Below are 24103 nucleotides of genomic sequence, written 5' to 3' on the forward strand. Positions count from 1 at the left end.
ATGGAGTCCCTCCCTTGCAGAACCCTTCAGGCAGGGAAGATAAATCACGCAACCACCCTACTTTTCTCAAGCACTCTGATGCAGCCCTGCCCCCAAGCTTAAAGCCCTGTGATGTAAAGCCTCACTCTGGGAGCCCCATGAAAATGCTTTTCTTGGGCTGAAGAGATGGCTCAGCATTTAAGAGCATTGCCTGTTCTTCCAAAGGACCAAGGTTCAATTCCCAGCACCACATGGCAGCTCACAACTGTCTGTAATTCCAGTTCCAGGGGATCTGACACCGACATACAGACATGCATACAGGCAGAACACCAGTGTACATAAAATAAACAAATAGAAATAAATCATAATTTATTATTCTTTAATAATTTATAATAATAAATAACAATTTCTTATTATTCTAAGAAAATTTCTTGTCTTTATCAAGTCCTTGGCTCTTGCCATAAAATGCTGTAGCTTTCATAACAGTCGTTCTAGTGTGGACATTGAAATGCCTACTTTGGGTAAGGTGTGGTGGTGACCCTGGCACTCAGGAGGTGCAGGAGGATGGAAACTGTGAGGAAAGCCTAGGCTACAATATAGTAAGTCTGTGTTTAAATACATAATATAAACAAACAAAAGAAGACAAAGACGTAAAACGATTTTTTTTTTAATCAGGAGAAATAAAAATGTCTTAGAATAAATATTTTAGGGCCAGTAAGATGGGTAAAGGCACTTGCTGTGAAAACTTAACAACGGGAGTTCAATTCCCAGAACCCACATGAAAGTAGATGGAGAGAACTGCACAAAGTCATCCTCTGATGACCACATGACGCATGACACATCACTCCACCCACACATCCTGCCTAGACTCAGAACAACAGCAATAACAATAACATTTAAAAAATGCTTAAAATCACACGGCACCACCAATCCACCGAGTTGTCCTGGCTCGTGCCCTCTCCTGACATAGATCAGTGGTTATCAGACGCCCAGGTCATTGATGACATGGAATTAAAAAGTGCCAGGGCCTGGGAGATGGCTTAGTAGGTAAGAGTGCTTTCTTTGCCATGAGGGTGACCTGAGTTCGAATTCCCAGCTCTCATGTTCCAGGCTGGGCATGACTCTACATTCCTGTAACCTTAGAATTGGTGGGGAGAGAGACAGCTGATTCCTGAGAGCTTGCTGGCCTTAGGAATTGACTTAGGTGAAACAAGTTTAAGCTTCAGTGAGAGGTCCCATCTCAGGACAATAAGGTGTACAGGCAGAGAGGAAGACACAGCATTCCGTCCTGAGCATGCCATTCACGGGTGCATACAGCTGCACACTCCAGTGTGTGCAACACAGGCACACAAGACGGAGACTGAGAGAGAGAGAGAGAGAGAGAGAGAGAGAGAGAGATTGCTGAGTTAGGATTAGTTGTGCAAGCCTGTCATCTCAGCCAAGCCCCACTCAGGAGGCTGAGGCCCGAAGATTATAAGTTTGAGCCCTGCTTGGGCTATGGATTGAATCCCAGACCAGCAACAACACAGAAAGGAGGAGAGACGGGGGCACACCTCCGTGGCAGAGCACTTTCATCGTATACTGGAAGGTTGGGTTCAGTGCCCAGTAACAAAAATGGTAACTTCTTGTACTTGTTGTAACTTTTGTACGTTTTACAAGAAGAAGTAAAAATGGTCACTGAATCATTTATTTTAACCGTCTTGGCATCTTATTCTAGGGTTTTGAGGACCCCTTCTAGAAGGCTGCCATTGTCATTCCTGCAGAAGGGAGTGCATCAAGAGTTAAAACAATTGATTGAAAAGTTTCTCAAAAAGAAAAAGCAGCTACTGGAAACGCAGGCTATAAATAGCTCTCATTTCCCTCCTGACCTGATGTGGTGACTCTGCTTATCTGTGTGGACTGGAAGCACTGCTTGGCAGGACATATGACATTGATTAATAAGAGGAAAGGCCGGATTAGCCATTAGGTAAATTAGCAGAAAAATTATAATCAACCTTAATTAAAGCGTTATAACCCAGGTCAGCGGGATGGTTTAGCAGGTAAATTCAGGCTTGGTAGCCTCAGCACCGTTTCCAGGACCCACAACCACAGCCGGCACACGTGTGTGTGTGTGTGTGTGTGTGTGTGTGTGTGTGTTTTGATATTGGGACAGAAAGGTGGCTCAGCAGGTAGAGCTGTTTGCCACCAAGGCTAACCCCAAGTCCTCTGACCTCCATGCTCCTGCCAGTTGTCCTTTGACTTACACAGACACACACATACAGAAACACACACACACACACACACACACACACACATCCAAAATAAATGTAATTTTAAAAATTAAAATAAATCTAATTTGATAGGCAAATTTCAAAGTAAAACAAACAAACAAACAAACAAAAAAACAAAACAAAACGAGTAGACTAAAATACCAAATACCCATCCTTCAGGGTTTTCTAAAAGAGACAGAGGATGCTATCCATGCAGCAGAGTGTATTTAGAGACTGCGTTTCTTGTGGATGTTTTTCCGATGGTGGTAAAGGGTTGGCCCCGAGTCATTCACATTCCTGTCTAGTTTGTCTTTCAACTCCCTGTGTCTTTTCTCTGGTGTGGACTCAGCTTAGGGCAGAGGATGTATAGTGCCTATTACCTTGGCCTGATGAGCAGCAACAGGCTTACCAGCAAACCCGGGGTTCAGCCAACTCTGCATTAGTGGAAGGGCAGTAAACTCTCAGAGTTCAGTCAGAAATGACCACTGTTGTCATTACTATGGGATTTTCTGCACTTTGGTCCATGGAGAAGAAGCATGGCTTCCTCTGAGGGTAGCCATGTGTCGTGAGGGGCTGTGGAGGAGCAATAAGCTTGGATGGTGAGGACGCCGCCTCTCCAATACTGCTTCTCCCTCATCTGCAGTCTTTGGACTTAAGCTTCCTCTTGTCTGTCTTTTCTTCCACCTCTTTCTGCATCCACAGATGGGGTGGCGGCCTTCCGTGCCTTCCTGAAGACGGAGTTCAGTGAGGAGAACCTGGAGTTCTGGCTGGCCTGCGAGGAGTTCAAGAAGACCAGGTCGACGGCAAAGCTAGTCACCAAGGCCCACAGGATCTTTGAGGAGTTTGTGGACGTGCAGGCACCTCGGGAGGTGTGTCCGTCATGACAACTGTCTCCTGTGCTCTTGGGTGGTGGGGTTGAGCCGAGCCCTGGGATTTCTTCCTACCCTAATGAGGCTCCCAACTCTGATGAGAAGAGGGTAGCCTTGGTCTCTGAGGGCCTGTGACCTTGCTCTCCGTTTGTATCTCCAGGTGAATATCGATTTCCAGACCCGAGAAGCCACGAGGAAGAACATGCAGGAGCCATCCCTGACTTGTTTTGATCAAGCCCAGGGGAAAGTACACAGCCTCATGGAGAAGGACTCTTATCCCAGGTTCCTGAGGTCCAAAATGTACTTAGATCTGCTGTCCCAGAGCCAGAGGAGGCTCAGTTAGACCTCGAATGGGGACTCTTGGAAGTCACTGGCTTTCCCTTCCCCTTGCTGCCAAGACCATATTCTAATGTGAAATGTCAGAGATGTTCAAAGGCACTGGGGTTTGGGGCGGGAGGCTGAGGGTGACAAGGGAATGAAGGGCTGTTCCAAAGTACGACCCAGCTGCTGGGGCTGGGCCTCTCTTCCATTTACCCAGATCTGTGTTTTGGTTAGAGGTAGCTCCTCTGATGTCACCCTTCCTTCTCTGGGTGGGCCAGTCACTGGCCCTTTATAATGCCTTCGGTCATCTCTACTGAGAAGGCAGATTCACTGTGCCGGGCTAATTTGTAAATAATGCAAACGCACTTGCCGTCACCTCACCACCACACCCTCTTCACTAGGATTCCAGATTTTCACCTTGTCCTTTAACCAAAGGAGGAGTAGCTAGAAGACTCAGGTTCTCCCTTGAGACTTACTGTCACAAACCAGTGGCCCAACCTGAGTACCTGGACCTCACCATTCCTAGCACCACTGACGGGCGACCTTTGACAAAAGACATATTCCCTGGGGTTGACTGTGTCTTCTGTTTCTGCAAGACCAATATGAGAGTCTGGGGTCCCTTCTTATCCTAAGGAATTCACCAAACTTCTTTATACTTGAGATTCCAAGAAAGGGTCTTGGGAGATTCCTCCTGTGACTTCTGAGTGGAGCTTCCCTTTTGAGAGAGAGGCTTTGTGAATCTTCTTTAATTCCATCAAGAGCTTTTCTAGAAGCCGGGTGACCAGGGAATGTAGCATCAGTAGACTTTTTGCTCAATGAGGCTCCGCATAACCTGTCTGTTGCCTAATGTATTCTGTGCCCTCACCTCCCCATGGCTTCACATATCACCGATCTTTTAGGACGAAAGGCAGCTTGGCAAAGGGAGGTAAAATTCCCCATAGCATGACAGCTTTCCTAGTGCCTGATGCTTTTCCTGTCTCTCCACCTCCTCCTTCCATGCGGGCCATGTAACTATGATGGGGGAGAATGGGAACCTAGGCGGAAACTCTCATTGCAGCTTGCTTCCTGGGCATCCTTTCTTAGGAAGGTTCCACTTTGGGCTGTGTAGAAATAGCTTCCTTCTTGGTCTCTAGCCTTTGGGACTGAACATGAACTGGGAAGAACACTGTGAATATCAGGCGGTGGAAACTTTCCGACAGTGCTTGTGTGGTACCCTGAGGCTGTTCTTGGAAATGCACCAGGATTGGAGGAGGCATGAGCAACGTGGAATCTCTGCAGTGACCCAGGAGGAAGCTGACTCTGCTGTCTCCTGCAGTGACAGGGAGATGAACCTTCAGCGTAGAGACCAGATAATGGAAGATGAACCTGGAAGCTGATGGCCTCTGGGTGAACCGAATCAGAGAATGTAGAGGAGTCATTCCTGGGATCATTCGCAACCAGTCAAGTCAACTTGGGCTTACTGACGAGCCACGAACTTTCAGCTTGAGCGAATGAAATAGTCCATGGCCAGGCTGCCCTGGAAAGCAGGTGGTAGAAGGCTGGGCTGACATTCTCCTTTTGTGAGGCGCTAGCCCTTTTGAGGTATTGTAGGGTTTGTATTCTGGTCTTGGAGAGTCAGTTCCTTGGTTGTAGACAGACAAGGCCAAGAAGGCTCTTAAGTCCTACCGTGTTAGTGCCAACCGCCCTTCTAGTGGCACACTGTCATTTGTGAGTGGGTGTTGGTCTCTGCGTGTAGACCTCAAAGAGGGAGAAGAACACCTATTTTCTAGGCCTCACACGGAAGAGAACCGAGGCAGTCACATTTAATAAGAACCCTGAAGCTTCAAATAGCATCCCTAGTTAGGTCAGATAGGTTTCCCCACCCCAATATAAAAATATTCTTAGCTAAAGCTGCCAGAACTAATGTGATGATTAAATCCTCTAACAGGGTATTTTAAACATTGTTTACATATGAAATGTGCATCTGCTGCCGATGCTACTGTCCAGTAGGAGGTGCATATATATCGGACCCGCAGTGATGGAAATGTCCTAGAAAGGTCTTCTCACCCCTTGTACTGTCCCGATGCAGAAAGGCTCCACGTACATCCTGCAGCACCTTGGTTTGGGGCCTAGAGTTCTTGCCATCTATTGGTGGAAAGAAGGCTGCAGAGGGTGATGCCATGATACCTGGTGACCCCTTTCCACTTGTGAGGCATGAAGAACCAAGTTTGTGTATCCTGATTTTTGTAGCTAGACACGGGCATGTGAGTTTGTGTCTGTGTAGAGGAGCAGATAGCTCTGTTTATGGTACTCTGATGGAGCATCTCGTGTGTGTGTGTGTGTGTGTGTGTGTGTGTGTGTGTTGTGAGTCTTTGGGCAGTACACTGCAGACATGATCTTCCCATGTGGGTAGCTTTTCACATACCCCATCTCCCCAGCTTCTCATAGGAGACACAGAACTTCTCACCCTGACCCCGCCTCTTAGGCCCTTTGGTCATGCTGGCCCAGATTGTGGTCTGTGATGAAACAGAGAAATGTTTACAACATCTAGAGCAATATCCAAGCATACCTCATCTCTGAGCTTCCACATGTCCCAGTCCCCTCCCCTCAGTTCTTCCTCTACGAGCCTTATCTGCCTCCCTGGGTTGTCATCACAGTGCTGCCTTTTCCCTTTCATGTCTTCCTTTGCTCCAGTCATGCAGAGAGTGCTGATGACTGGCCCTGGACTCAGGCCAGCCCAGGCAGCAGGGTACAATGCTGTGGCTTTCTATCCCTTGGTCCCACTGCAGTGTTCGCTTATTTTTGTTCGGGTGTGTGGTTTGCTGTTGCTCTCATGGACCAAGCAGATCTCAGTCATTGACAGCTTTGGCACTCTGGGTTGGATGGGAGAGTGATCCTCTGAGCAGGCAGTATATATTATTAAACCTAGGCATGAATAATAGGCGTCACCTTGAAAGCCCCTCACAAATGTTAATTCCCAGCTTCTGTACTCAGAGACGCTGATCTTATAAACTTAGGGAAGGGACCCATGAATCAACATTGAAAAAAGAAAAGAAACCCTCCTGGATATGTAATGGCGTGTGGGCATTGGACAAAATGGCCCAAGACTGGTTCTTAACTTCATTGCTCACAGGCTTACCTGGGGAGCACTAAAAAACAAACAAACAAACAAACAAAAAACCTGTTTAGTTTCTACCAAATAGCTAAATCAGAGAGGCCTGGAGGGAGCCAGGTGGTAGCAGTTCTTAATATTCCACTAGCGGTCCCAATGTCAGGAAGCAGTGGTAGCCTAAAGAATGAAGAGAAACAGACTGAGAGTGAAAAAAAAAAACCATAACAACAAACTAAACTAAACAAAACAGCAACAAACCCAGCACTGAGGAGAAGGCACAGCAGCCCACCTGGATACAAAAAGCACAAAGAGCAGGACCCCTTGCCTGCTCCGCAGCTGACTCTTGGAGTGGTTGCTTTGTGCCTCTCATTCCGACTCGCTCCTTTGAGGCCACGTTGGTGATCAAGCTATGTGACCAGGTGGCAGCAGGTCGTGCCAAGGCAGGGAACATGAAGGGCACTTGACTGAGAGCTGTTTTGCCATGCTTCCCCTGCCCTTCCCTCAGCGCTTTCTCCAGGCCTGCATCCTGGACTCTATCCCTGTTTGTTTTCATATACTCTTGTGTTTGGCCCTTTTGTGTCAGGCAGTGCCTCTGTACCCAAGGCCATGCAATAGGATAGCTGGAACATAGGTAGTGAGTGAAGAGTGTCTTGGTAGCGATGACCATGGTACAATAGCTTCCAAATTTTGTCCCTTCCTGAAGAGGATCAAATGGGGGGGGGTTTTCCAAGACTCCGGTGAGATGTGGTTCCCTGCTTCCAGCTCTCGCTAGCTATTTTCTCTTTGGTCCCATGTTGGGTAGGCAAGAAGAAAGCTGCTAGCTGGCTGTATTTTCTGGTGCTTTCCCCAGAACTTGCTGCCCTGAGAAACCAAAGCTGTGAAAAGGCGGATGCTCTGCCCAGGTGCTTGCCCTGGACAGGGCCACAAGCCCTGGACGGTAGAGAATCAGTCTCTCTGCTGTGAGGGGAAGGCATGAGAGCTGGGGGAGGGGGAGCAAGGGGGAAGCCTGAGGAGGAAGGGGCAGGGAAGGAGAGCTCCCAGCTACCAGCATGGTAGCTGCTTCTCCGTGTCCCGTGTCCCGGAGGGAAAGGTGAAGGGAAGGAGCACATTCATAGGCAGGATGGCCCTCTAGCAAGGACAATGCCAGAATCCCGATGGCCCTGCAGAGGAACTGTTGTTTCCCTTCCCTGCCTTCAATCTGCCAAGTGTCTGCTCTCCTTAAATCTGTACCCCTCCCATTAAAGCAAGAGAGGTGGTAAGAGCAGTCCTGGCACTGGGAGCCCATGCCACCGTGCCACTTGGTATGAGACTGAGGCAGGAGAAGCCAAGAGGAGAGAAGGCTTTCTACCCCTGTGGCTTCTCAAGGACTCTACAAGATGCTGTGGGCCACAACCGAAGACATCAGGACGGGACTACTGGCCGGGCCCGGTTCTGGGTTTGGGGTCCACTCCACAAACTGTCCATTTCTTGAACTTACTCCCTCTGCTCCCTCCTCTCTGCCAGGTTAAGAAAAGGTGACCAGGCTCCCCATGTGCACTGACAATGGTAGCCTCAGCTGGTCACTCCCGGAGCACAACAGATTCCTAGCAGCTCATGTGCCGCATAAACCGCTTGGCTGACGGAGTCCTCATTGAGTCGTTTCACTACCATGTAAAGCGGAGTACATTCACCTCTACTATACACAGGCTGTGAGAACATAATAAAACCTGAACAAGCTGCCCTCCGCTCTCTGCCCACGTTTCTGGCCGTCTGAGTCTTTATGAGGAAACTCTTCACACAACACGTGGCCTCCACAGGGGGAGCATGTGGGCCTGCCCTGCCACAGCTGGCACGGGGCTGGCCACCAGGAAGAGTCGGGGCGTGGATAGACACGGGTTGATTGAGAATGGTCTGGGGCTGAGCGTAGGGGGTGGTGATGAGAGCGGCTTTGAAACTGTGAAGTGCTATACAAAAGCCAGGTGGTATTTTTTTATTTGTGCCACCTACAGCTTGAAAACGCAGGGAGAGGAAGAAAGGGCTGGCGGCGGCTTGCAAGTTTGTTCAGCGGAGGCCATCTGAACACACAGTGGGTTCATATGGCTGCCTTTGTGCGGTGGCGTGTCCCTGAAAGGGGCTGCATTAGTCATCAAGTCTTTGTCCCCGGTGCTCGGGTCCTGCTGAGGGGACAGAAGGAGAATGAGACACCGATTCTTCTGGCAAAGGCTTCTTCTGCAGGTGGGGTGAAAACATGGAGATACACGAAACTTTAGCAATCCAACTAAATTGAAATTAAATTAAAATCAGACCAGGGAAGGTCTGGCTTTAGTGGAAAGTTGATTTTCCTTCAGTGGTAAAACCTCTGGGTTAGATGAAAAGGGGGCTGGTTATGCAAATGACTGACGCCCCTCACGTCTCAGTTTTGCAGACCAGAAATGATGGCCAGCCAGGCTGCTGCAGACTAAAGTGCTCCCGGGTGAATACAGGTGGCGGCTTTCTCTTTCTCCAGCTCTGCTTTTCAACTTCTCTTATTGCTAACTCTCTCCTAACTGTCGCCAGGAGAGAGTGGAGGAGGCAGAAAGAGAGGTAAAGGATCAGGCAATCATGCCTGGTGTGGATGCCACTAGCCTGGGCTGTGAGCTATCAGCCTGACTGGATTCTGGCGTGCCCTGCTAGTTGACTGATGACACTGTGTCTCAGGAGACACTCCTTGCAACACCCTCCACAAGAGTGACTGCCACTCTGGCTGTGCCTGCTGCTTCCTGGACTATGCCCTGTGATTTGGTGGCCTCGGCAGTCTGCCTTTTTCCACTGGTCAGAGGATGACCCCGTGCTGGCCTTCCCTCAGAATGCTCACGACTGGGGATGCTTAGGCCCGATAAAGCAGGAAACGGGCTTTGTTTGACAGCCAGGCTCCTTAGGCAGCCTAACTCTTACATCACTGACTTTGTTGGCTGAAATCAGAACCCCCATCTCTGGGCCTCAGGCATCAGGGGCACATGCCAGGCTCTTCAAGGGACCATGGATCCTGCTCCCTACTGGGGAGGTCAGAGTCAAACCCACTCTTCTCTTCTTCCTCTTCCTTTCCTTGCTTCTGGGGAGGGGTTGTGGTAGGGCTCACAGTTTTCAATAGCTTCCTCCATAAAGCTTCACAAACTCCCTTCTGTGGTCTTCTGCTCTTTGGACAGGGTATCAGGACCCCCTCACTGGCTTTCCACACCCTCCTTTAATGGCTATTTGGTTCAGAACTGACTCTTGTATCTTGTTCTTCTGAACTATGGCAGAAGCTCTGGACTTGGGGGCTACAGCTAGCGTCTCCTAAAACACTGCATCTAAGGGAAAAAATAAGTCCTACATCTACTGAGGGAGAGTCATTGCCAAGGGCAAGGAGGTCCTGGCTCCTGTGGAAAGCTGTTTAGCTGGGCCTGTCTTTACCACGGAGCTGCTGCAACAGAACACCACAGAGTGACCAGGCTGCTTAAAGACAATAGAGCTGTATTTCTGTTGTGTCACTGCCGAGGGTTAGGCCATACTTCTGAGTCGCAACAGTAGAATGAAATTAAGGCAGCTCTCAGTTCTCATTTTAGAAAAAGATACAAATCCCACCTGTCCATGCTTCACCCTGTGACACAGAGGGGCATCTAGGCCCACAGCCTAGGTCACAGAAGCTTGATGGGAAACGCACAGTCCAAGGGCTGCCTTCGACTGGGTCACAGCTACAGGTTCTTCTTGGGGTTTGGAATCTGATGCTAAAAATTTCTGGATTTCAATCTCAGTTTTAACTCTTGCAAGGTGTATGAGTCTAGGGGGATGTTCTCACTCCTGTGCTGCTTGTTGTAATATTAAAGAGAACCATGACCACTGAGTGATACAGAGCGGGAGGTAAACGCAATGGCTGCGTGAGCCTGGTGACAGAGTTCCATCCCCAGAGCCCATGTAAAGGTGTCTTCCAAATGCACACCAAGGCAGGCATGCCCCTGACACTGCAGTAAGCAACAATAATAAAAGACAGCCATGGAAAGCCAATGCTATGGCAAAATCAGAGTGCCATCCCTTCTTTGCTACACTGAACTCCCTGAGGACAGAGACTGTATTCCTCATTCCTTGTTCTAGTCCCTAAATGTTTACCGGAAGAATGTTGAATCCACAAGTGCTTTGAGGAGGCACCGGAGCACAGCTTAGATGCTAGCATAATTTAGGGGTGGAGGTAAGAACTCTAAGACCTGGGACCTCAGTGAACTTCCTTGGCTCTTACAAGGACTTTCCTTTTTGTTTGCAAGCATTGGTACCTGCCGGATGAATGTTGGTGGCTGTATACTCACAAGCAGGAAAAATAAAAGGAAGCAATTGAAAAGTCAGGAGCCTGGCTCAGTGATTTAGTTTCTTCATCTAACTGGATCCTTGTGATAGTTCCCTGAGACAGCGCATTAGTTTGCTATGACTGTCAAGACAAAATACCATGGATGTCATCCCAAGACAATAGAACTTTATTATCTCTTAATTCTTGAGCTAAAAGTTCAAGATCAAGGCCCTTCTGGGCTGGTCCCCAGTGAGGCATCACTCCTGGTCGTGTGGATGGCTGTGTGCTTGCTGCCGAAGGGAGGTACATCCCTGAACTGTAGGCTTCAGCCGGTCCTGTCTCTACTCCTACTAATACCAGCCTTGTGGGCACCTACAGAGGCTGGCTCTCTCCAGAGGCAGCTGATGGGAGAGCACAGGGGATTCGGGTCTGCACAGGTCAGAGACTCAGTGCGGATCCTGTGGAAACCTCCTGATTTCCAAGCACTGGATTCTATTTTTCATGCATGAAGTATGAGCCGCTTACATTCATTTGGTAGGTGTCAATTCTTGAAGAATGGAAAGTCCTCAGACAACCAAGGAACTCCTGGTCTCTCCTCCTCTTCTCAAAAGGATGGAAGCCATAATGGATTACAGATGCGTCCTTACTGCATTGCTTTAATTTCCTGGCCTCTTTGAAAGCCCTGCCTCCAAGGCCTGAGGTACTTGGGGTTAGGCATCGACCTTGTAAATTTAGGAGAAAGCAACTCAGCCCATTATCAGGTAGATGCTGCTGTTATCCCTGAGAACAGAAGAGGAAATGGAAGCACAGATGGGTTATATGCTATCCCCAAGGGCACACAGGGTGGAGCTGGCAGGACTGGGCACTCTAAATCCAGAGTCAACATCCCAGTGTCTACTGTGCTGTGGACAGAGGGTTCCTCGGGGGATGAGGTGGCGGAGGTGGGGAGCTTGGGGTGCTAGAACTGAGCTGTTGATGGGGCGGGACTGGTAAGTAGACACAGTGTGGGCTGACTAGAGCGGAGATGGGACACCTTCCTCTGCTTTTCTCCCTGGCTTCCCGCTACAGAACAACTATGTTTGGAAGACCTGCCGCAAAGTCTGCCTGAGGTTAGATTGGCCAATTATGTGCCAGGCTGTTCTCTGGCGATGAGTGCAGACACAGTCATTGAGTTTGATTTGTGTCTGCCCTGCCCTTTCTACCGTCTCCGCTAGTCCGTCAATCTGCCTTCCACAGCACATCAAGGGCACGGCATTATTTTTAGGGAAGCTGAGTCACAGCCCTGTGCACAACCTGAGGACACGTGGCTCCACTTTCCTTATCTGTTGTGGGAAGGTACATCCCCGGTGAGCAGACCTCAAAGCCATCTCCATCCCTCGGGTACTAACGTTGGCCTTGTGGACATGCATAGGGGATGCCTCTGTCCGGCGGTAGCTGGAGGGAGAGCACAGAGGATTCCGAGACACAGAGGAAAGAGCCTGGCTGGTGAGGCTGTCTAGGACCCTAGGGAAGGAAGGCACTTAGCTTCTCCTGGTCTTGCTTTTCTTATTAGCAAAAGGGGCTCAGTACGTTTCCTAGCAGGAGAGACACAAGGGTTATGGGTAATTTATTGACACCACCTGGAGCAGGTACTGGAGAGATTCTTCAAAGCTTAAGTTTTGGAGGTCCTGGTGTGGAAACATCTTAATAGTTGGCCCCTTAACTTTGTCTGGGATCAGAGCGTGTCCAGGGGCTGTTGGCAGTTAGTCAGCTGAGGTGGGTGAGGGAAAACTATGCTTGCAGAACAAAACAAAACAAAACAACGAAAACAAAACAAAACAAAACAACGAAAACAAAACAAAACAAAACAACTAGGACCTCTGTTAGCTTGGAACGGAGGTCTATCACTTAAGAGGGTATTGTGTTAAGCAAGTTAGATGTGCCAGGATTGGATTCTTGTCACATAGCTCTTGAATGCACCACTCCAGAGGCAAACAGATTAACTGGATGTTTGAGTTGGCAGAGTTAAAACAACAACCTCCTTGCATCAGATCAACTGATCAGGCACCAACTTCGTGCTCTTACCTAATGCCCCCCCCAGCAGGAAGCAAGCTATACTTTTGCCTTGTAGGCCCTGGGGAAGCACACACCGGTGGTGTAAACTACGCTGGAATGAATGAAAATGGAGCTGCTTCCAACTCACAATAGCTATGTGCAGGCTTGCTGGGATGCGAAGGGAAATGATTTCAGTCACATGCTCTAAAAATGAACACATGGGGGTTTTCCAGTAAAGATATTGTTAGGCCGGTTGTAGCTAGTGTGCAAGGATCATTGAGACCCGGAAGCTCCCCAAGGAGTGATTGGCAGCATCTCCCAGGGGATGGCAAGGAAGTGGGGTGAGGGGCTGGGATGCGGGATTCTCCAGTTAGGCTTCTGGGAGCCTGTGCATCATGATCGATCGTATTCGCATCCCCAGGACGTGCGGATCATGAATAACTCTTACTGCAAGGTCGGGGAGTCTCGTCCCCGGGGAGGTGACTGTGGACAATTACTCAGCAGCCAACTTGCTTTCTCTATGGCCTTGGCCTGGGTGGAAGAGGGAGGGGGCAGGCTCAGGGAGGACCCTGAGGGAAGCAGGAACACATAGCCTTGTGTACCTGACTCAGGGGCTGCCATTGCTGAGATAAAACAGCCTGAAAAAAGTGAGGAGTGTGTGTCCTGCACAGGGGTTTGGAGGGGAGGTGGACTGTGGGACTCCTGTTCCTCTCACTGCTAAGTGGACTTTTGCAGGCAGCTCTGCACAGGGACTTGGCTCAGGCAGGGGGAGGCATCCTCTCACAGAGGACAGCATCTGCAGCCACAGAGACAAGCTCTCTTTGTTGAAGGAGCAGCTGTTGGCCACTTGCTCACTGGCTTGGGCTAATCCCTCTTTTGAGCAGGGCCTGGAAGCCTGGATTCTAAAAGAAAAGAAATGGGAGAAGCACTGTGGCATGTTCAGTGCCTTCTGTCTGGGTCATTAGCCTTTTGAGGTGAGCCCAGTGTGCTGTATTTGGCATGCTTCCTCCTCACCTCATCTAAAGTTCTCAGACAGCACCCCCCTTCGCCCCCACCCCAGCATCTTGACAGCTGTCCATCCCTGAGGGCCTTTTTGTCTTCCTGACACCTGCCCCTGTTTTCTATAGTGTCCAGGGCCAGAATGGAGCGTTCTAGGCTGGACAGAAGCCAGATAATTGACCTCAGAGCATTAGACTGCCATCCCTGCCCCTTTACAGGGCATAACAGCCTATCCAATAGGCAGCTGGGCAGAGCCAAGGACTCTTGAGTGCCTGCTTGTGAGCATAGATTGGGGGTGCTTGGAAAGGTCTGGAGATGTCCTCTGAAGCTGTAGAAGAAATTGCATATCCATCTGCCACCTATCCTGGAGGAAAGAAATGGGTCAGAAGTACAGAATTAATACTTCCTAAAATCCCATAGAGAGGTCAGTGGGGGAGGGGGAGAGGGGGAGGAATACCTTCAGTTCCTGATACAGGGATGCTGTTATTCGCAGCATCTCACTAAATCGTCACCGCAGCAGGTGTGATCATTTCTGGGCTCTTAAGGGTTAACCAAGTTCCCTGGTGAGTGGTGGTTGGGGTGGGGGACTCTTGTCTGCCTCTGGAGTGTCCTGGCTCCCAGCCCAGGCTCTGCCTTTGGATGCCAGGCCAGGCAGGCCAGGCAGGCCTCTCTAGAGCACCTCCCCTGTGGGGGCACACTAAGCACTTACAGGACTTTTTAGCCGTTGTCACATCTCAGAGGACGTGAGGTGAGTCAAGGCTGATCTCTCTTAGCTGGCAGCCCTATTGCCCAGGACCCTGGTAGGTCATGTCAGTGATTCCCTGGACAAAGACGCAATTTCTCATTCTCTCTAACCATGGGGCCTCTACACTAGATGGTTCTCCTGAACTCTGTCCTCTAAACTCCCTTTAAAGCCCCAGCATGGTAGGATGCAACCCCTTTGGCAAACCTCTGTCTCCAAAAATATTTACACTATGGTTCATAACAGTAGCAACATTACAGTGATGAAGTAGCAAGGAAAATAACTTTACAATTGGGGGGGGTCACCACAACATGAGGAGCTGTATGAAAGGGTCGGGGCGTTAGCAGTTACCATTACCACCGCTGTGGCAAAAGCCACTAGAAGGTCCAGCCTATGAGTGGCCTTGTGGGAAAGCGAGGCTGCTGCCAGATTTTCAGGCGCTCTCTTGGGAGGGTGCCTATAGACACTGCAGAGAAATAGACCGATTCAGGAAGCCCTTCAGCCAGAGCAGCAACAGCTGGTCTGCCCAGGGCATATTTGCCTGGCAATTCTAATTTTTATTTGAATGCCCATCTGCCCCATCCCTGACATCACAGTGCAGCTGTGGTCTTGTTTTCCCTTCCTGTTGCATGCGCCCAGGGCATGGTCACGCACTCGAACTTGCTCCTGGGAAGTTAAATGGCTCCGTGGGTGGCCTCACCCTGGTTAGCCTGTGTGTGGGGTGGGGGTGGGCGCGTAATGGGCAAAGCGGGAACGACCAGGGAGGCTTTGGTTCTGGGTCGACGTGCCCTGGGGGAGGGGCACCTGTCTGGGAAGTATGGAGCTTCTCATCTGGCCTGAGGGAGGGAGGCAGTTCCGTGCTTCTTGAGCCCAGAAAGGGCTGTTTTGTAGCACAGAGGCTCAGCCCTGCAGATTAAATGGCCTCATGAATCTTGGGCACTTTAAGCAGACATACAAGGTGCTCAGCGTTGCCAGCAAATAGGAGTTCTTATTTCAAGGTAAGACTATGAGGTGTGGAGTTCTCCTCATTATTCTGATTGTGCCCTAAGCCCCGCCCTCCGATTTTCCTCACCCGAATTGTCCATCCTAGTCTGGCTGCTTGCTTGCTGTGTGTGTATTGCCGAGAACTTTCAGGGATCTTTCTGAGACTTCACTTCCTCATTTGTTAAGTGGGTCCAGTATCCTCAGAGGTGTTCTTGGGTGTGTGCTGGCCACCAAACGTCAGCAGCGCTGTTGGTAATAACAAAGGACTGGACATTTTACACCAAGCTCTCGTAAGAACCATTAATTCACAAGAGCAATTAATATCTTTATAGGAATGTTGTGCGACTGTAAAAATAATGGATGGTAGTGACACTCTGTGCCCCTCTAGATATGTAAAAGAAAAATTATTTTTAACTTAAACACAATGAAATTATACATATACACATATATATTTGGTTTGTTTGCTTTGAGATAGGGTTTTATAACATAGCCTGGAACTCCCTAAGTAGACCATATTGGCCTCAAACTTACAGAGATCCATCCCCCTCTGTCTCTGGAGTGAGGGGATCAAAGGCTACCATGCCCAGCAAAAACATATTTTAAGGTCTGGGTCTGTGCGCAGTAAATCTAAAGAGAGCAAGAGAGTGGAACGGGATGGGTTTGGCCTGGTTAGTGGGAGGCAGGGGAGGGCAGGCAAGGAGCATAGGGGCAAGTCTGTGATTCTTCTCCAAGTTCTAATTCTTGGATTCAAGTCTACTGCACTGTTAAAACAGGAGGATGAGAGAAAGAAGAGATAATGAAGACTCCAGCATGGGTCGGTAAGGAGAGTATAAAATGAAGCAAGGGTTATGACGAGCCACTCGAGCGCCGTGGTCTCTTAACAAATACAGTTGCACTGCACACGAGAATGTACAGTGTCCCATCTTAAATAACTCTCCCCAGAGGTTGGAATTTTATTTTGGTCTCCACCAAGGAGATTAGGGAGGGGAAGTAAAGTCTAGATGGCCTTACACAAAGCCTTACAAATTGTCATTAAACAAAACAAACAAAATAGTTTAAAAAAAAAGATTTATTTATTATTTATACAATATTCTGCCTGCACACCAGATCTTACTATCAATGTTTATGAGCCACCATGTGGTTGCTGGGAATTGAACTCAGGACCTTTGGAAGAACAGCCAGTGTTCTTAACCTCTGAGCCATCTCTCCAGCCCACAAAATAGTTTCTGTTGCTGTTGTTGTTGTTGTTTTGTTTTGTTTTTTTTTTTTTGATAGTTGACAAAGAGAAAGGTTAGAAATCCTTGCGCCCAAAGCCCAGGAAAATGGGAGGAAGCCACCAGCACAAGTGCAGAGGCGCTCCAGAGTGTCTGAAGGTGACATGGCTCATTATAATATTAAAGTGCACACCCCTGGGTTGAGACTTAAGATGCTAATGAGCTGTGCGGTGCATGAAGTTATACCTGGAACTACATGGCATAGAGCACACATGAGAAAGTCTGTGCTGTTCGAATGACTCAGCTGTGTCATGTAGAAACTGTACCCTTCTTGCAGCAGGGACTTTTGGAGCCACTAACCTTTTTGTCTCTGCTCTGGCTGCCTCCCACTCTTAGAAATGTACCCTTTTCTAATAAACTGTTCCTGTTTCTGCTGCTATCCACGCATCTCTCTTCAATTCCTTGTTCCCGGGCCCAAGAACCTGGAGCCCCCTCAGAGGTGCCCCGGGAACTTGGATACTGGCTAGTATCATGATGTAACAGTATTCTTACTGCTTTGATTATTCAGGGTAGACCCCCAACTCACTCACTCACTTTCATGCCCTTTGGCTCTTGTTCTGCTTCTTCCTTCTGAGACCAAAACTTCCCCCCACCCCCCATCACAGAGTGAAGCAGTATACAGAAGCTTTGGAGCATTAAGTATCCATAGAGAAACGTGTTTTCTACTTGCCCTGTATTCAGCTAGGAGAAAGAAAGAAAACATGGTTCTTGAGCATGGAGGTCCTTGAGTGTTTTTGGAGGCCTGCTCACAGGGCAGAAGGGAGAAGAGCTGCTGTGATCTCTAGTATTCAGGAAGGTGACAGAGGAGGAGACCCAAGGTTGCATCTGTTGGGAATGAACAACAAAAAAACTTATTCTAAGTGCTACCATTTTGTTTTCAGACTCCGTTTAATCATAGGGAGAAACTAAGTTCAAGGTCCCAGGCCCCTGGGGAACTTCCCAATCGCTGAACAGCTTCTGTTGTAAGGAAACAGTTGTCTGAGTCCAGGCATGTCAGGGACAGCTTGTAAGGAGACAGTTGTCAGAGTCCAGCCATTTCAAGGACAACTTCTCCATCTTGCTGCAGGTCAACTAAGTTCATGTTCCCAGGTCCAGGAACCAACTTCTATCCTGATTGATGGGAGCTCTCTTGCTCAACCCCTTATATCAAAATATGGCTGGACAATGCTACAGCCCACCTTGTTCCCCTTGCTTTATGGTTTAATCCTTTAAATATGCTGTGCAGTATCACTTCAGGCTCACAGTTCAGCTCCCAAGTCTGTTCTGCGGCCCCGATCGATCAGCAATGGCTTGGTTACAATAACTATTTGTCATCTGCATTGACCTGGTATTTGAATTATGTTGGATTTAAGTGGACCCAACAACACATCTGAATGACATCTATGGTCTAATGGGAAGAACATTAGATTTGGGGCTGTTAAATCTAAGGTATTGGTGATTTTTTTTTCTTGCCATTGTGACTAAAATAATTTAAGAAACAACTTATGGGGACAAAAATTTTGTTTTGGCTCATGGTTTCAGCCAGTCACAAGGGGACAAAAAAGATGAATGGTGAGATTCTGCCTTGGGTGGTGGGAGAAGGTTCTGAGCACCCTTCGATGCTCCCTGAGTCACACACAATTCAGATGTGACAAGTGACGGTCTGTGCCTAGTTTTTTCAACCTGTGTGTCAGATGGATCGAGGGGAAGAGACACCAAAAACAGGTCTGGAAGGTGGAAGGAGTCAATGGAAAGCAGCTCTGGGAATACAAGTGGATGGGAAGTGGAGAGAGGGGCTTTAAAAACTTGGTAGGCCCTGTGGCAGTCTGAGTGAAAATGACCCCGTGGGCTTACAGAATGGCTTTATTAGGATGTGTGGCCTTATTGGAGTGGGTGAGAAAAGTACCTTTCTTTTCCTAAAGAAATGAGTTAGTTTGGTCCAGAAACAAGATTCAGGGTAGGCCTGTGAGACAGACAGCCTGAGTGAACACGGCTGGTTATTTTCAACATAGAGATAGCACTGAAGACACATTACGCGCTGGGCATGAGGCTCAGTTTCTGTATGCCTAAACAAAGCTCATTATCCAACCACTGAATGTCTCCAAATACTTATTTTCCACACAAGAAACATAATGAAACATAATCATGACTGCTTCTCAGGTCAACTGCAGTTAAATAGAGATAAACACTGAAAATGTGGGCAAAGTAACCGGGAGTGGGGGTGGACGTAACTGATGGAGGTGGGAGTTGCCGACTGCCACAGACAGGAAGTGCCACGTCCTGTCTGGGGTCATGCTTGCCTGTCTCACTGGGAGGTGGGGGTGGTGTCTGTAAATTTTGAACAGGCAGTGACTATGAGGAAATACGTGTAGCATCCCTGTTCCTACTGTACCGCCACACTGCTGTCCTGTGGGCAGGGGAACACAGCGTGTCCGATTGGCATTTAACTGAGATGAAATCCTCACCCTGAAGAGGTGAGGCTGCCTGAGCTGCCAGGCATCAGCTGGGATTTGGCTAAAGGGAGGCTTTTGGCCACTGACCTGTCATCACTTTCTGGGGCAGAATTCTTTTCTAGTTGAAGCTGTGGCCTGCCACCTCCCTTTCCTTATTGTTCTATATATTTGAAATTCTTGGGGGTATTTTTGCTTGTCTTTGTGAGTAGGGAAAAGGCCTTTCACCTGTAGAAGCTCCTTTTTAAGAGATGAGGTATATGAAAGTGGATTATAAATAGGAAAGGTTATGTAAGTAAAAGTGATGGTTTTTTTATTCCTGCTGCCCATGGAGCAGCTCTAGGTGAAGGCCTCTGATCTCATTTCCCTGGGAGCCTCTCTCCCTTCGAAGGGCCTAACGCAGATTGGATGCTCAGAAGGACATCTTATATAACACTGAGATAACTTGAATACAGCTCCCCTTCTCAGTCCATATTTGGTTTTGTTTTTCAGTTAATTCTTTTTTTTTATGGTGTTTACTCCCAGACACTGTGCATAGCTGACAATATAAAGTAGAATAACACAACCCATGCCAGGTTTCTGTCTTCCGTGGCTGGACAGATCATCGGAGTGGCTAGGAGGAGAGTGGAAATTATCCTGTTAAATGAAATTTTACCTACATCCTCAATGCATAAAAAGCAGAAGGGGAAGCTTCAGCTGATATAGACGTAGGGAAAGGGAGAGGAGAGGAGGTGGGAGGAGGATGAAGTCAAGGGTCCTGCTTGACAGACCTCGTCTCTTCTCCTTTAGGTCCTTCTAGGATGCAAAGAGCCCCGTGTAAAAGGCAACAGTTTCCATACAGCTCACAGAAGGATGCAGGAGACTACTTCTATCACTTAGGGATAGACAAAGAAGCTTAGGATGCAAAAGCAAAAGAGGAAAGAGTCAATGTTAGACTATATCAAAATCTAAAACTTCTGCTCACTCAGTGACAGCATTGAAATAGATAGGATAAGCAAGACAGGAAATTATTTTTGCAGCACACACATCTGGCAATACACTTGTATCTAGAACTCTTACAACTCAACAGAAAAACAAACAAAAAGCAACTTACAACTGCGACTAAAAGATTTGAACAGATACTACACAAAATCCTGTATCTAACTGGCCAGTAAACCATATTCAAAAACTGATTCATTATCATCAGGGAAATGCAGAGCAAATAGTTTACCAACTGTTAATTTTGTAAATAGTGATGCCAGAATTTGAAACAGTCTGTGTCCTTGCCAGTTTCCTACTATAATAAAATATTTTTAAAGCAACTAATACACTTTTAAAAAAAGGTTTATTTTGGCTTATTACTCTAAATAGTCCAGTTCAAGACTAGATGGCTCCATTCCTTGGGCCTTGGTTAAGGACAGCTCATGATAGCAGGAGTATATGGCAGAAAACCCCACTCGTATCACAAGCCAGAAAATGGAGAATAAAGATTAGAACGCCAGGGTCCATTCAGGGCACATCATTAGTGACCTCAAACTTCCAAAAGGACCATGTAGGGATCAATCCTTTGACACAGAGCCCTTCTGAGGACATGGATCCTAACTAGAGCAAGCCCCAAATACATTTTTTTCCCTTCTTTGGCTAAACCCCTTTTTCTCATAGCTCTTTTCTTCTTCCAAATTATTTTTACCTATTGCACTAAAGCCACAGGGATACAGCCAGATTCCCACAGATGTCAATGGTTATGTAACTTTTTTTTTTTTTTTTTATGCATAGCTTTACAGACCTCTTTTCTAACTTCGCAAGTGATGTATTGGTGTTTCTCTTTGTGAGGGAGTACTCTCCCAGCGGGCTGCAGTTCTGCAGGTCTGCAAACCGTCCTTGCTCTCAGCCGAGCACCATGGTGATCCTCTACTGCCACATTTGTGAAGTACAGATGAGAACCCAAAGGAGAGCCAACCCCACTGGAGCTCCAAGAAGCGCTCTCCCAGGGACCAGGGGATATTTGAAAAACAAAACAAAACAAAACAAACAAACAACAACAACAAAAAAAACCAAGTCCCTCAGTAAGATTGCTCCGTAAATTCACTAGACTACACAAAAGGCTGGCGACAGTGTGGCCTGCCTAAAATTCTTTTTTTTAAATTAATTTATTTTTTAATTAATTACAATTTATTTACTTTGTATCCCAGCTGTAGCTCCCTCCTCCCCTCCCAACCCCACCCTCCCTCCCTCTTCTCCTCCCTTGTTTCTCCCCCAGTCTACTCATAGGGAAGGTCCTCCTCCCCTTCTACCTGACCCTAGACTATCAGGTCTCATCAGGACTGGCTGCATTGTCTTCCTCTGTGGCCTGGTAAGGCTGCTCCCCTTACACATGCAACCTTGGCATGTGCATACCCACCCACCCACAACCACATATGTGCACACATACAAATTAACACAAAGTAAACGCAATAATTTTTTTTATTAATGGAATCTTGTCATTTTCTTTTTTTGAATGACAACTCTTTTGGTAGATTTTCTTTCATTTGGAGCAATTTTAGACTCACAGTAAAGTCGGGCAGGAAATACAGAGATTTCCCATGTGTGCTCCACCACACTGGCACATACCTTCTGTAACCAGCAAACCCCTGCAGAGCTGTACAGCCACTTCCTTGGACGGACCCACACTGACCAGCATTGTCACCGATAGCCTGTGGCTGACACATGCTCACTCTTGGCCTGTGGCTGACAAATGCTCACTTTGGGTGTTTAGACCGTTTCTAAGAATGTGCAGCCACTGAAGCAGAGCAGTAGTTTCACAGCTTCGTCCTACCCCTTACTCCCCCCAACCTCTATAAATGTTTTTTTTTTTTTAAACCACTCCAGTTGTTTTACCATTTCAGAAATGTTATTGCGTTGTGGTTATAACTTATGAGAGCAAAATGGTCACATCCAACTTGTACCTCCATGTTTGTTGCTGCTCTAGTCACAATAGACAGAAAATGGAACCAGCCTATATCGACATCAACAGATACATGAAAAACAAAAACAAAACAAATGTGGTGCATATGCGTGGTGGGATTTTATGCAGCCAAAAAGAAAAACGAAGTCATGACATTTGCAGGAAGACAGCGCAACTAGAAATCATTATATTAAGTGAAATAAGCCAGACTCAGAAAGACAAATACTGTGTTTTCTCTGATATACAGAATCTAGATTTAAAATTATATACATGTGTATGTGTTTAAATATATGGGGAGGGGGTCATAAGAGGGAAGAAAAGGCACATAAGGGAGGTGGGAAATAGAGCAATAGAACATATGTGATAGGATAGCAGAAGGGGGCCTAACTGGGCTTGGGAGAAGACAGGCAACTGGACGGGGGGAGGGTACCAGGGGAGGAGAGTTGGGGGATGGGTGAGTGAAATCGAAGTACAATGGCATACACACACACACACACACACACACACACACACACACACACACGACTAATAATTTGTAAAGACTCAATTCAAGGCATTCTGACAAATGCGTTCACCCATGTAATAGTGTCACTGTTAATCTATGGAGAATTCCTGTCAGTTCTGCTGACACGCTCTCTGTATTCTTTCTCAGTTTCCTGCCGACACCCTCCACTCAGAGTCAGGCGCTTACTTTTCTGGTTATAGCTAAGCGTGGAGCAGTTTGCCTGACCTAGAATTTCACCTCAGAAGAACCACACAGAATGTGGTCTTTTGGGTCGTACCCTTCTTTCCCTCAGAGTGCTTTTTATGTTCATCCACGTCGAGCCATCTGTCAGTAATACTTTCCTGTCTATGGCAGAGTGGTATTTCAGGCACGGAGAGCCTGCAATTTGCTTATCAGCGTCCTGCTTATTGCATTATCCTGCTTATTGCAGCGTTTTGAGTTCTGCTTACTGTGAGTAAGGCTGTGATAAGCATTTGCATATGTATGCTTTTAAAATTGATTTTAGTTACCTTGTAAAATAACGTTGCAAACATGCACACCTTGTTCATATTTGCCTCATCCCTTCTCTGCTTCCTCCCCACAAGCTATAGTTCCTCTTCTGTTTTCTGTCCCAAATAGATGTATAATTTATATCTACTTAAATCTGTATTCTACCTACGAGGGAAATCTTTCACTTCATCTCCCACACTGCTCTCTGCTGCCCTCACCCTTTGAGCCTTTCCTTTCCTTAAATAATCATGCTCCAGCTTACGTTATATACATATTTAAATCTAGATTCTGCCTATGAGAGAAAACGTGGCATTTGTCTTTTTGAATCTGGCTTCTTTCACTTAGCCTGGTGATTGCTCCAGTTTCATCCATTTCCCCACAAATTATATGATTCTGTTATTTCTGTGGCTCAGTGAGACTCCACTGTGTATACATTCCGCATTTTCTCTCTCCATTCCTTGGTTGGTGCACATCCAGGCTGGCTCTATATCTTGGCTGCTATGAAGAGTTCAGCAGTAAACATGGCAAAAATGACTTTTGATAGACACATATTTTCTGGGCAGCTGGGTCATAGTGTAGGTATACATTTAGCTTTATGTGAAATGTCCAAGCTTCTTTCTAAAGTGTTTGGACCCATTTTGCATCACACTAGCACTGTATAAGAATTTTAGGCTATGGGTCTCAGCATCTGCTTCGATACCCTGTTGAGTAGAGTCTTTCAGAGACTCCCTGTGGTAGGCTCCTGTCCTGTTCCCTGTTTTCTCCCTCTTCTGATGTCTATCCAATTTGCCTTTCTGAATGAGAATTGATCATCTTACCCAGGGTCCTCCTTCTTGCATAGCTTCTTTAGGTGTACAGATTTTAGTATGTTTATCCTATGTTAAATGTCTAATATCCACTTATAAGTGAATATGTACCAGAAAGTGTGTCTTTCTGCTT

General features: G+C 47.3%; 1 protein-coding gene across 12 annotated transcripts in view; it reads left to right on the top strand.

The window, feature by feature from the left end:
* The window catches only part of Rgs8 (regulator of G protein signaling 8), a 41368-nt gene extending 33140 nt beyond the window's left edge, over nt 1-8228 (top strand). For all 12 annotated transcript variants that reach the window (XM_060364468.1, XM_060364462.1, XM_060364464.1 and 9 more), the window contains 2 exons: nt 2931-3097; nt 3258-8228. In XM_060364468.1, coding sequence (XP_060220451.1) covers nt 2931-3097; nt 3258-3440 — 350 coding nt within the window. In that variant the 3' untranslated portion in view covers nt 3441-8228. The remainder of the gene's footprint in view (nt 1-2930; nt 3098-3257) is intronic.
* Nucleotides 8229-24103: the final 15875 nt, after the last annotated feature.

The sequence above is a fragment of the Meriones unguiculatus genome, chromosome 11 (genome assembly GCF_030254825.1).
Source record: "Meriones unguiculatus strain TT.TT164.6M chromosome 11, Bangor_MerUng_6.1, whole genome shotgun sequence".
In the NCBI taxonomy this organism is placed as follows: Eukaryota; Metazoa; Chordata; class Mammalia; order Rodentia; family Muridae; genus Meriones; species Meriones unguiculatus.